The following is a 14,919-nucleotide window of genomic DNA, read 5'->3' as shown; positions in this document are numbered from 1 at the left end:
GGCCGTCCCAATTGAACAACGAACATAGAAAACGGAGCGTCGAAATACCGACTGGAGATGGTTCGCCGCTAGCTGTTTGCGCGCAGAGCGCGCGCAAGTTGAAAACACGTACCAGTAGAGGCGAATCGGTGCGCGCGCGCCGCTCATTCTCGGCGCAGCGCACCAATGTATACGTACCATTAGGCATACCTTGTTTCGCTAGAGCTTCTATTATTGCCTAACTATATGACCAATAGATTATTTAGTTAGAATTATATATTTCTATTTATACTATTAAATATCTATAAAAATCAAAATATTTAATTTATATTTGTAAAAAGAAAGGCCTACGTTTATATTAATATTACTTTGACTCTATTCAGCGTTTACTAATAAAGAGTTACTTGCAATTAATTTATATTACGGTAATTGCAATTGAATATTGCAAACTTATTAATATATACCGTACTATTTTAAATAATATTATTTTAGTTACGAAACAATTATTTGTTTTTGTGAAATACAGTCAAATATTTTGATAACCGCGAAATAAATAGCCACTCAGATCAAACTTCAAATATGACAAAAATGAAGTACTAATGAGCAAACATTAACATTGCCCAGTCTGAAACAATTTTAATATTTACTTTTATTAACGCTACACGTGTATCAGTAATTATCATATTTAATTTTTTATCGGTCTCGAAGTTTCTTTTTTAATAAACGAATGAAATATTATTACTATTAGTTATCATTTTTATCTCATAAAGTCACATATATAATTAACATCTTCAGTTTTTTATATTTTTTTTCAAAAATTTGTCTTTGTTTTTTACTTTTTATTTATAGTTAATTTTAACATTGGATGTCTATACAGGTCTTAAATTAGTGGAAATATTTTTAGGGCTGGCAGATCTCGTTAAAAGAAACATTTTTCTCTAGCCGGTTTTCAAATAAGTCCAAAATAACCGAAATATTTTACTTTGAAAATTAATAAAATATAATTTTTCGCTTAAATTTTGACAACTGCATCTTTTCTCGGTTTTCTTTCTTGTAAATTTAATCTACCATCTATGTTGCCATATTTTTTAACTAAAAATAAAAAAAAGATACAAAATTTTTTTCAAAAAATTCCAAATTTTCAAAAAAAATGTTTACGAAAAAACCTATATAGATGTGTTTCTGGGGTCGAAACATATTACCCCTGAAAATATTTGCACTTATTTATGACTCACCCTGTATATATCGGCTTTATGACGAAAAGGCTTATCTCGATTTTTGGCGATTATGAGATATCAACGTCATGACATGTCCATTGGGCCATTTTTAACATAGCGAATTTGCGCATCTCAATATTAACTAAATAAGCATATCAATATAAACTTCTATCATGGCACCAGCTCTCTTTTACAGTGTGATTTTGAGTCTATTTTTTTGACAAAAACCGTGATCAGAAAAAGTGAGATCCAAAAAATTGCCCTAGAATAAATGGCTGAAGGAAAATTGACCGAAAGCATATCACTGAAACGAAGATTGCCCTAATGGAAAATTTCCCGAAATCATTTCATTAAGAACATTTTAGCGAACCAGAAAGTTCCCCGATAAATACAATAATTTTTATCTCAAGCCATTGTCATTTTCATTTTTCATCCTTGTCAATTTCAGCAAAATTTTATTTATTGTGACTATCATCATCCGGCATAAACACGTAGAATGGAAGTCGAATTTGTTATCAGTAAACAGGGAAAACAGAAACTGTTACTTCACAGTTATTTGTATCAAAAATGCACGGATGAAGAAACATGTTTTGTTTTTATTTAGTTTGATTTTTTATTAAATGGACCGTGAGTTTATACTATACCAAAAATCGACATTTTGGGTAATTGTTATTTCTGTCAATTGTAATTCGATGATTTTTCTTTTCGGGTAACTATCTTTTTGGTTTATTTCCTTTTAGATCAATTGTTTTCGGGCAAGAACTCTTTTGCACTGGTGATAAACCTGTCATTCAACTCAATTAACTTAATAATTACTAAAAATATATTAGTTAAAAAATGTATTTTTATATAAAAAACAATATTAATAAGAGTATTTTAATTTCTTATTGACTTTGCTTCTAGAATGAACATTGTCTTTGTTTTCACTTGATTAAATCCAACCCAAATAAAAGTGTTTAAGAAATTGTTTCTGATTTTTTGGTGATATCTAGATTTTTTTTGTATGTATCTAAAGTGAGTATTTTTTTCCTTATTAACACTTTACCATCATTTTTAAATTTATTTTACATAGGTGTATGTATACTCTTCGGTGGGAAATTTATTATATTAAAACAAAAAGGCCTATCTCTATTAAAGAACTAAAAATAAATTGTTTATTAGAATTTACGCTCATTTTATCTTTAGGACGTTACCGCAATGTCTCCTTTTAAGTGTTAATATAAAAAACTATTAAAAAATTAAAGATTTTACATTTACTGGCCGAATAAAGTAAGTCATTTTCTTTAAATTGCTCTCCTGAAAAGTAGCAAAAATCGAGATACACCTTTTCGTCATAAAGCCGATAATATGGGTGCCACCGCTAGATGCAAGGTATAGCTTTAACAACAAATTTAATATAACTAGGGTTTCCATACGGATTTGCCCGGACATATCCGGATTTTTAAAGTGTCCGGGGCGGTCCGGCCCAGATTTGGAAAAGCGTCCGGGAAACCTGACCGCAAAAACAATTTAACTTTGTAAAATGTTCTACCAGTTACAGTTGAATTAATTTTTCAGTTACCTTGTTGAATATTTTAGTTTCTATGATGCTAAGCTCTACTTAACCGACACATGTTCGAAAGTACCAATTTCTATACTTTGGTCCTCAAATTTTTGGGTTTTGATGCACTCCTGGAAAGTGAATGTTTTTTTGGTTTATATTTTGTTGATTCCGAGACTATTATTTGCGTTATATAAAAGTTCATAAATAAATTTATAATTTCTTTTGGATTTCGGATTGCAGAGTTCATTTGTCCGGAATTTTCAAAAGCCTTTATGGAAACCCTCTAAATATAACTATACCAGGAAGGCTGGAGAAAAGTTGTAGCCATTCAAGCTAAAGCAACCTGTTATACAGAGGGCTCAAGTTTTGAAGAAAGAAGCCATAGTTTTGAAGAGAATGCCATTTGTATCGCTATCATTAGAAAAATTGTTAAGTAGTTTTTACACTAAGTCAAGCACAATATGTGTAAAAACGATAAAGAAAATGACAAGAGATTTTATAATATTTAAAATAGAAAAAATTGTATATTCAACTCAAAAATATATTATAAAGTATTTTATTTAAAAAACTCAACCTGTTTGAAAATTTGACTCTCGCGCTTTCAAAGATTCTTTCAATTCTCGAGTACGTAAAATCAAAAATAATTTTACGAATGACCGCGACTTAAAAATCAACTTAAAATTTTGAAAATGATGTATAAATTATAATTAAGAACTAGTGATTAGTTTGACTGTTTCTAAAATAACTAAAAATAATGTATTTATCTATTTGGAGCATTTCTATATTTATGTTATTATATAATTAGATAACTTCTTATCTTATATACTATACAGAGTGTCTAAATTTTGTGGTAGGCGTTTATTAAGCATATTTTAAGAAAAAATATATTCGTAAGAGCATGACCACAAAATATTAAAATAGATTAGATAGATAATAAAAAAACAACACTCAACTACAACATTATAAACTGTCAGTTTATAATAATCTGCTGATGATGCTAACATGGTTAGCGAAACGCGCGTCCAGTGTAAAAGTAAAAGTGTTTTGGTGTATTGTGGTGATTTAGTGTTTTATTTTGCTGTGTAACACCAAAGGTTCCAATCCTCAACTGTAATAAATACTTCGTATTTTTGCACTCTGAAAAGTAATTTATCATACAAGGAATTGTTTGTCCGTATACTGTTTAAAATCTGTTTTTTATAAAACTGTTTGATTAAACTGTTTTTAAAGAAAAGTAAATGACTCAGCATAGAATTTGAGAATTTCTTAACTTTATATACAAAACTATAACAACCCACTAATAAAAATTATGCAAATTTCGAAAAACAAGATTAAGATACCGTAACTATTTTTACTTCTCCGTTCTTATACGTATATCTACTAGTTCAATGACGTCACGCCCACTATAAACTAATATAAATAATAATATTTGTTTGCCTGTCACTATCGATTAAATCGAAGTCCTGACCCCTTCCTAATCTATTTTCACAGCCGGCCATCCCAGCAAAACATATAGCCCAATCGCATTAGGCTTTTTCAACAACAAAATTAAAGAATTGGAATGAAGTAAAGGAGAAGACTAAATTAGTCTTACAAAAAATTTATTATAGAATGTGTCCATCATTTTGGTATTTATAAATTTTCGTTTTACGCACTCAATTTGCTTTTTTTACAAAGAAGCTTAATGTAAAAAATAAATTGTTGAAAATTTAATTCTTTGCTGCTTTTGAAAAAGATAAATATTTGTTGCATCATTTAACCAAAAGTATCAGTAATTAGGAAATTAATTATAGTATATTACATACTGAGGAGGGAAGACACAAAAATCAAAAAAGGAATATTTGTCAGACCTGATATTCGAAAACTAATGGCTGACGCAACGTTTACAAAATGTTTAACGCTTGATGAGGCAGCAGCATGGGCATCGTTTCAAAATGTTGTTCACAACTTTCTCGGTAATCATAAATCACCGGATTACAAGCAAGTAATCGACAATTTGTTGCAAAATTACCACAAGATTGGAGCTCGAATGTCTCTCAAAACACATTTTCTGCATTCACATCTTGATTTTTTTCCACAAAACTTGGGCGACACGAGCGACGAGCAAGGAGAGCGGCTACACCAAGATATAGCGAAAATCGAAAGGCGATACCAAGGATTTTGGGACGAAGGCATGATGAGCGATTACTTTTGGACCCTAATCCGTGAAACAGATCCCAAGCAGTATAAAAAACTCAGCTCAACCTCTGTTCATTTCTGATTTATATTGTTTAATTCAATAAATGACCGTTAACGGTCAAAAATAGTAAAATAATGAGTTTATTGAATATTTCGAAAACTGGAACCAAACTTAAAAAATGGACTGCTGATTTGGATTCAGCTCCAAAAATTATTTTAGAAATTGCTTTTAGTTGCTCAGGTCCAAAACCGTGTATACTTGTGTTATTATTGTTAATTTTCTTGTTTATTTTTGTTGATGTTATATAAGTATTTAATAAAGATATTACAAAAATATTTTGCTTAATTAAATGAGGCGAGAAATAAGAAAAACCGAGTGAGGGAAATGGGTGAGGGAAATGGGGATGAGGGAAATGGGTGAGGGAAATGGAAGAGGGAAGAAATGTAGATAATTTGACACTTTCAAATTTTTTAATAGTCTGTAATGTCAATATTACATATGTGGTTATAAATAAAATTATTTTTTCACTTTTCAATCATTTCTCAACAAATAAGTAGGTAAGTAACAGATCTAAATGGGTAAATTCTATAGGACTTAATTTTTAAGAACTTAAAAATAATTTTCAATGTTTTTTAATACATTCTGTGAACTGAACAACTAACCAATGATGACATTTTGTAACATAAGAATGAAGCCTGATTTTTCCATTTTTGTATTCACTCTGATATCCCAATTATATTAGAAAAAATACAAGGGCTCAACTTTCATTTAGCTGACATCAGTTTTGTTGGAAATATTTGCTTATTTAATATTTGGAAGCCTTTTTTAAATAGTATGTCACAATTTAAAAAGTCTTTAGACTTTAGAATTTATGAAATCATGACTACTTTAGCTTTTAGCTGTAATCAGCAAGAAATATTTTTTTATCTATTATTTCGATTTTTTTTACAGAAATGCCTAATTTTCAGTTTTTCAACTTTAAAATAGCTGAAACCAGTTAGATGAAAACACGTTTCTGTTTTTCTAGAAATTTTTCTAAACATAGACATGCAAAGAACTTCTCGCGGAAGTGTACCATTTTCATTTATTGATAAAATATTGTAAAATATAGTAAGATTTGAAAAGCACTCGGCAGTTGGAATTAATTATTCTTAAACAGCCGCGTTTTAGCTTACAGCGTGTTTTGATTGCGTTGGTTTGGTTTGTTGACAGATACGTAGCAACACCTTCGCTTACACGCAGTGTTGCTAATTTCAGTTATTCTAAAGTCGGAGTAAAGAGAATGATGCATTTCTGCAGTGAATTTTTTATGATTTTGCGTTTGGGGAGACCTCTATATACCGGGTGCGTCTCAAAAGTGGTTCACCAAAAAACGAGATTTGCCATGTTTGTATGTGACATTACCCTATAACTTTTTTATTATTTTAGATAAAAAAACGAGATTTGGTATATTAGTATATGACATAAATTAGGATTGATTGACGTATTCAATTGTTTTCGATCATTTTTAAGTGGCACTCTCGGATTTTTTTTACTTTATTCGATAGAAAATGACACTTTGAATAGAATGACATATCATATGTCAACTTTTGACATTTTCGAATATGGTTTATTTAGAATTGCAACAAGTGATTCATAGCGACAATTTATCTCGAAATACCAAGTGTGTGGTACAAAATTATTCATAAAAAAAATGCTTTTTTCAAATATGCTAACGAGCCACCCTCATTCCATTTGAAAAAATTGAGATATGATTAAAAATACGATTTAGGCATCTTTTAACCGGCCAGTACAAGACACTAAAAACATTAGACGATCAAATCTATTTTTCCAGGCCTCCTTGATTAAAAATTGGTGTTTTTAACACAGTCCTGGCACTCTAGATTGAAATTTAAAATACAATTTTGTTTTAAGACAAAATGTCAAAAGTTGACATATGACATGTCATTCTATTCAGAGTGTCAATTTCTATGGAATAAATTAAAAAAAAATACTGAGGATGCCGTTTAAAAATCAAAAGTTGTACGCATTTCCGGTGAAATAGGAATTGGCCTAAAACCATTGAATACGCCAATCATCCTAATTTATGTCATATACTAATATACCAAATCTCGTTTTTTTATCTAAAATAATAAAAAAGTTATAGGGTTGAGCGACTTTTGAGACGCACCCGGTATATATTGGATGTTTTGATGTTTTTTTATAAGTGATTTCAGTTAAAAAAATTTCACCCAATACAGGGTTTTAATGAAAACGTGGATATTCATCTTAATTTTACACTTAAACAAGGATTTTACCAACGTCGATATTCGAATTGTTTTAATAACGTGTATGTCCTCTACGTATTTTTATTACAGCTGACAGCAGTTACCCGTCTCGATATGTTTCCGATAACATTATGCTTGACCCGTGAGGCCGGTTCTCCAAAATCTCAACTAGCAGTTGCCGCTTCTGGGAATTTTGAACTACGAGAATTCTGGACCTTAATCGTCTAGTTAACATGCTACAGCCATGTTCGATTAAGAGCTGAAGAACATACAGACCAATTCGTTCCTCTTAGTTCGACGTCATTCAAAAGTTTGTACCTAGACACAAAAAGCCACGTATGGGCGAGAATAATCATGTAATAGCAAAAAGTTTTCGCCGATATGAGGGACGAATGGTATAATCGTGTATGTATCCAATGAACTTAAAACACTATTATCAACTACTAACTAAGTAAAGGTAGTATCAGACACAGCTACTTTTGTTGCGCAATTTTTTTGCAGCCGCTGCAAAAGTTGCATACAGTGTTCATACACCAGCAGAAAGTATCCCAAAACGCGCAGTTTTTATGCAGCAGCTGCATAAAAAAGTTGCAGGTCGACACTACATGTTTTTCATATGTTCACATCAAAGCGCTACTTTTGCAACATATTTTGATAGCCGCAGCCTTGTAGGGGCAACATTCAACAGTACACCACCCACAGCTCAAGGTATCGTGTGTGTACCTTTTGGGAGACGGTTGCGTTTTTTTTAAATGGACGACGAGACAGTGTTAGCGGCGGCATATTTATATGTGACTTTGGCGGCGAAACAAAAGCATATGTGTCGGGCGTATGTAATTCAGAAGAAATTTCCGAAATAGCGGCTCGTCTTATCGTTTGGCTGTGATAGAATAGACTTTTTACGTTCCATAAACACTACCTTGCTTCTACCGCTTCTATTAAAGATTTTACTTGTTCTCTGTTCCAAATCGCTTGTTTTGACTTCGACGACATCGCAATTTGTCGGTTAATTCTTTACTAAATACCTACATAATAAATCCTGGAGTTAACTGAAAAAAAAGTGTATACATTTCGGGCATACCAACAGAATACTGCACCGATGTCCGCAGTAAAAGTTTCAACTGATTAGTAATCTTTTGCTGCATTTGCAACCTTCCTCAACAACTGTTCACACACGGCTATTTCTTAAAATGCGCGCAACAAAAAAGTAGCCTACGCAACCAAGCTGCGATCGCAACGTTGCAGGTTGCCTAGGTATTCACACTTGCAGCAGATCAAGTTGCCCAGTTTTATAATGTGTTGCGCAACAAAAGTAGCTACGTCTGATACTACCTTATTCAGCTGAAATAATATTAAATTTGCTTTTTTTCACCGTTCCTTTAAAAAACTATATTATCTTTTTAGATATCACAGCAAATACAAAGATTAAAATTAAAATCTTCCGAAAAAGATACATTTTCATGTCACGTGTTTTAAGTCGACAGTTGCTCACTACACAATATTGTGTGTCTCAAACATCACTGAAAATTTCTATACCGGGTGTTTTTCAAAAATGGTTCACCCCTATAAGTTTTTTATTCTTTTAGATAAAAAAAAACGACATTTGGTATCTTGGTATATGGCATTAATGAGGATTGACTGACGAATTTTAATTAATTTTCATTCATTTTCGTTCATTTCCTATTTCACCTGTCACCCTCGGTTTTTTACTTTATTTGATAGAAAACATTTTAAATAGAATGACATATCACATATGTCATCAACTGGTCGTATTCAATTAAAAAAAATAACATTTGGACTTTAAAATACTATTTTTTTAGTATTATTATATCTAGAGTGCTATTAAGTCTTAAGTGTAATGACAAGTTGATTCGAAATACAAAATAATTGGTACCAAATTATTCGTAAAAAAGCTTTTTTCAAATATGCTAATGAGCCACCCTCATTCCTCATTTGAAAAAATTGAGTAATGATTAAAAATACGATTTAGGCATATTTCCATTTTGCCAAGAAAATACACGAAAAACATTAGACTATAAAATATATGTTTTAAAAGCTCCTGGATTAAAAATTAGAGGTTTTAACACAACCATACTTGTCTAGATTGAAGTATAAAATGCTATTTTTAGGGTTCCGTACCCAAAAGGTAAAAACAGGAACCCTATTACTAAGACTTCGCTGTCCGTCCGTCTGTCACAAAGGTCTATCTTATGAACAGTTATTTTTTAATAGTAAATGTGAATAGTTGACATGTGGTATGTGATATGTCATTCTAATCAGAATGTCATCTTCATTATATAATGTAAAAAAATACCGGGCATACCATTTAAAAATCAAAAGTTGCAGTCATTTTCGGTGAAACAGGAAGTGACCGAAAACAAATGAATACGTCAATCAATCCTGATTGATGACATATAATTACATACCAAATATCGTTTTTTATGTGAAAAAATATTTGAATAGTTTAAAAATTGTAATCAGTCGATGAATTCCTGAAGAATTAAGCTACAATTCGTAAAAAGTTGGAGTTTTGAAAAGATCTCCATATATCTGGAAATTATTTATATTCAAGCGTACAAGTTAAAAAAAAGTTAAGACAAATAGAAAAATTCAAGATGGCGGACACCATAACAATTTTTTGACAAAAATGTTATATCAAAAATTTCAACTCTCTAATTTTCCTCATTGTCATCTAAAGTTATTGGACTAAACAAATTAATAAGACACACGAAGAGGAATGATAAGATTCTTCGTAAAAACATATATAAGCTTAATTATCAAAGCTGTAACATTTAAACATTCATTATTCACTAGAGTAGTTAGTTGTTTATTGAAGCTTGACAGTGCCGGTCGCGTACGAAAGCGTTTTGTTTTTAACAACTTTTAGTGTATTTTCAGTTCTCGCTAGATCAAGACGTGCGTATTCTAATTCTAATTATTGTAGTTCTAGCGGAAGTGTCCGGTTTTTTTGTTATTTGTGACTTTTTTTAATGGAGGCCGATATTATATGTGAGTTTTTACAGTGGTCAATTAAATATACACTCAGATTTTTTTTTCGCCAAGTTTAAAATGTTATATTTGTTTTACTTTTAGCCCTATTTTCATGATTTTTTTAGCAAACTCTATAAAAATCTATCAATTTTAATTTATAAACTCAGTTTTCTGGAAACTTTATAGTATTTGGCTTATTATACAGGGTTAATTGAAGGGTTATTTTTTAACCTAACTTTAAAACACCCTCTGCAATAATCTCCTTATTAACTTTTCCTAAACATTACTTTTTGGATTGGAACCATGTCTCTTGAGCATGTTATTTTTCGACTCATGTCAACACATAGCTTGGTTAATTTTTAAAAGCGAAAAGAACTTGCCACCAACAATTCGCAATGTTTTCAACTGTCATTACTTTATGATGTTGTTTTTTAATAACACGATGTAGCTTTCATGATTATTGTCATAAAGTCATCGATACTGATTAAAACTCTATAATAAAGTAACGATACAGGCTTGATTGTAATAAATATTAGTAACACTAACAGAACTAAGGATTATACAAAAAATTACTGTAATAACCAAGTGTACAAAGAAACAAAAAACTTTATAATAATAATAATAGCTCCCGTATATAGCGTTTAACGCCTTGGGAGTAGCAAGGTACAGCTTGCCATACTAGAGCCGTTCGGTATACAAGGAAGGTAATGTGGCTAGCACTCTACGCTTCAACCGCCTATTATTACCTCAGGATTGTGAATCCCAAGTACTCATTTAAGGCTGAGTCGACCTAGGTACCCAAACTATTTTTATTTTAATAAAAATAGTCGGCTGATGAAATGCCGGGTGTGGGAATCGAACCCACTACCTTCAGATTGGTAGACGAGAGCCTGTACCTCTACGCCACCGGGCACAAAAAAACTTTATACATAAGTAAAAAAATACTCTAATACTTTTTATTGCCTACCCCGGCTGCTATAACTGTCTATAGACGTCGGTTCATATTATTAATGAGGCTGCATAGTGTATATATATAGTGTTATGTTTTTCCATTCTTCTTCAAGAGATCAGCGAATATTCGATCATCTTCAACAAGATCGATGACTTTTGCACAATCTTCGACACTAAGAATCATATTCAACCACAACAATAATCACCAAAGCCACCTCCCCACTATGAAGAATAACATCAAAAAGCAACGATAATTGAAAACATTGCCACATGTTTGTGGCAAGTTCATTTTGCTCTTAAAAATTAACCAAGGCATGTGTTGGCATGATTCAAAAAACAAAATATTCAGAAAACATGATTCTTACCCAAAAATAATGTTTTAGGAAAATTTACTCACAAAATTATTGCTCCAGGGTGTTTTATAGATACTCTTCGATTTGCTTCAGAAAGCAAAAAACAAAGAGAAAAAATTTAAAGTGGTGTTTACAAAAAAATATCTTTTTTATTTTGTAGATAGTGACAAAAAAAAACAGAATTCTTTTAAAGAAATAAACCCACCACAAAAATAGACATTATCTAACTTGTTTTTAATTAAACTAATTTTCTATTCATATTTTTATAACAGAAAATGAAAGACAAACAAGGAATAAAAATAATTACATTTCGAAAGTATTATGTAAAGACATATTTGGTATAAAAATATTTGTTTTGTTGTAAAACTAGATCGATAACATTATTCTGAAAACTGTAAATATGTACTAAACTGTAATAAATATTAATGATTAACTTAATGAATATTTATTGTTTTATTCTAAGAATAGCATATTAAACTTGATACGTCTCTGCGTTTCTTCTATCTACACCAGGAAGTGGTTTTAACAGAAAAATATTTCATAAACTTTTAAAATTTGCAAAATACACAAAATAGTTTTACTATGAATCAAATAACATTAGCTATATATTTTACCGTTAATTTACGATAAAAGTATAAAGCAAATATATCAAAAAATACTTATATTCTAATAAAAGTATATTTTAAAAGCTCTAATTTAAATATCTAATTTAATTTTTGAATAAATTTGAAATTTGAGAAATAAATTATTGAATTTCAAATGAATTATACATAAAAATATTAAGAGTTATTAATAATTATAATTAAGTTTCTTATATTATAATTTAGTGTCAGAAAATTATAATTTTATAGTTTCGTATAACATTAAATAATATTAAAAAAATCACTTTTACCTGTCATTATTTGATATAAATTCTAATATATGTATATTTTTCTTATTTTTGATATTTATTTCGCATATTATTCCTGACTGAATTTTGATTGCACTATTTATTCTTCATTGATCAAATTATTCCTTTAAATGTACCTAATTAAAAAAATTTCAAAAATATAATGAATTGTTGTCTACTTAAACTGGCTATTACTGTAATAACAATGCATTTTGGACATTATACGTAAATAAACAGTAACTAAAACTAATTACTGTGACCAAATTTACAAACATGTAGTTTCCAACAAAAACGACAAAACGTATTTTCTTTGACGCTGTTTCATGAAAAAATCGGTCATGTTAAAAGGCCCCTTAACGAGCAACTTTATACACGACGTTCAAATTGAACATCATTGATGTCGATATTTGAACAAATGGGGTGTCTGTATTTAATTAAATATGACTAAATCACTAACAAACCAGTTAAAATTAAAGTATTTTGTTTGGTATATACAGGGTGGCCCATCGAAAACGTTCTGCAAGGCATAACAGCCAGGGTATTTTTTTTTCGAAAAATCCAAAAACACGTCAATTTTGTTTGTGAGGGGGACAACTTTTGCCCCAAAAATGATTGCAAAATCTTCAACCTTCTAAGCGGCGGTGTCATTCCCCAACTTTTTTCAAATGGAAGGGGGGTCAAGTGGCGTCGCAATGAAAAGGGCTTTCTATTCTCTATATTTCCCCGCTTTGGTTTTAAAAATCGGTCGAGTCATTTTGATAATATGAAAGACTCAAATTTGAAACGTACTTTTTTTGCAAAAAACGCATAAATTGAATTAATTAAAAAAAACTTATCTTATTAATGAAGAAAATGCTGAAAATGTTTGCCCGTCAACCTCCATACAGTAATACAAATTATTATCAACCCGGTCTAGAACATTCTGAAGAACTTGCGGGGTCACTTCGCAACAAACATCAATAATTCGTCTTCGCAAGTCTTCTAATGAGGCGGGTGGAGTGCTATACACTTTACTTTTTATGTGTCCCCATAGAAAAAAGTTTAAAGGAGTCAAGTCGGGTGACCGGGGAGGCCACTCAATTGCACCTCTTCATCCTATCCACCGAACGGGAAAGTTATTGTTTAAATAATTACGTACATTTTGAGAGTAATGTGGAGATGCACCGTCTTGTTGAAATATTAGTTCCGCTTCAACGTATCCAGGATTGTTCTCTATGATGTCCGTTAGCGCTGGGTCGATGGTATTTTCCAGTAAATCCAAGTACATATCACCTGTTAGATTTCCAGGAAGAAAAAAAGGACTCACAATATAATTCCTAAAAATACCAGCCCACACGTTCAATTTCTTAGGGTTTTGTGTGTGCACCTCGTGAAAAACCCTGGGGTTGTCCTCAGCCCAGTACCGACAGTTGTGCCGATTAACTACACCTTTCAAAAAGAAAGTACACTCTACCTAACCCGATCGTTCATCCTTGTGGCAAGTGAAAAAATGCGTAAACATCTAGAAATTAAAGCAAAAACAATAATATTAAAAGCAAATTGTTCGTAGGAATTTATCCTTATCATTTACTCTGATAAATGTTTAAATAAACTTTTCAAATTTCAATCCTTCATATTTTCTCAATGGCTCGACCGATTTTCAAAAACGAAGCGGGAAAGTATAGAGAATAGAAAGCCCTTTTCAATGTGGTACCACTTGACCCCGCTTCCCATTTGAAAAAAAATGGGGGATGACACCCCCGCTTAGAGGGTTGAAGATTTTGCAATCATTTTTGGGGCAAAAATTGTCCCCCTCACAAACAAAATTGACGTGTTTTTGAATTTTCTGAAAAAAAATTACCCTGGCCGTTATGCCATGCGGAACGTTTTCGACGTTTACACCCTGTATAATGGCTGATATGTGAGGATTGTTACATCTATGTCTTCTTGTAAGCCTATAGGAATGTGGTGTCCCTCAGGGTTCAGTACTGACCCTATTTTATTTCTGGTGTTTATCAACGACATTACAAACCTAGACATTAGCGGTAAAATCTGCCTCTTTGCAGACGATACTAGTTTCACTTGGAGCACCATTAAATATTGGTGCGATTCTAATCTTCTATGCCTCAACCTATCAAAAACTAAAGTTTTGTCATATAAAAGTATTATACAACCTTTTGTACTTAATAACACCGCTATTGACTCTGTGAAATTCTTAGGACTTGTTGTAGACAACTCGTTAAAATGGGACTTGCACATCGAAGCTTTATCAAAGAAACTAAGCGCTGCCTGTTTTATGCTAAGATCTGTTTCTAAGGAACTTAACTTATCAACTTCTAGAATAGCCTATTATGTTCTTTTTGAGTCACATCCATTCTGGGGTACTTGCTGCTGCCCAACAAAATTTGATCGTATTTTCAAACTTCAAAAGAGAGCAGTTCGATATTTATTGGGACTAAACAGTAGAACTCACTGCCAGAATTTCTTTAAAAATTTCAAAATACTGATTCTTACTTCTTTATTCATTTTTGAATCCACTTGCTTAATCCGCAAGCACATATCTGCTATTCC

The 14,919-nt window shown here is 31.4% G+C and overlaps 1 protein-coding gene across 3 annotated transcripts in view; it reads left to right on the top strand.

The window, feature by feature from the left end:
* The window catches only part of LOC115876032 (calcium/calmodulin-dependent protein kinase kinase 1), a 247,372-nt gene that overhangs the window by 145,425 nt on the left and 87,028 nt on the right, over positions 1–14,919 (top strand). For 2 of the 3 annotated variants that reach the window (XM_030891706.1, XM_030891704.1), the window contains exon 1: positions 9,985–10,194. The exons of the other annotated variant lie outside the window; for it this stretch is intronic. In XM_030891706.1, the coding sequence (XP_030747566.1) occupies positions 10,193–10,194 (2 nt within the window). In that variant the 5' untranslated portion in view covers positions 9,985–10,192. Of the gene's footprint in view, positions 1–9,984; positions 10,195–14,919 lie in introns of those variants that run through there. 3 annotated transcript variants of the gene reach the window in all.

This window comes from Sitophilus oryzae, unplaced genomic scaffold (genome assembly GCF_002938485.1).
Source record: "Sitophilus oryzae breed Bouriz unplaced genomic scaffold, Soryzae_2.0 scaffold_1396_pilon_pilon, whole genome shotgun sequence".
NCBI classification, from domain to species: domain Eukaryota; kingdom Metazoa; phylum Arthropoda; class Insecta; order Coleoptera; family Curculionidae; genus Sitophilus; species Sitophilus oryzae.
This window is presented reverse-complemented; position numbering and strand designations above follow the sequence as displayed.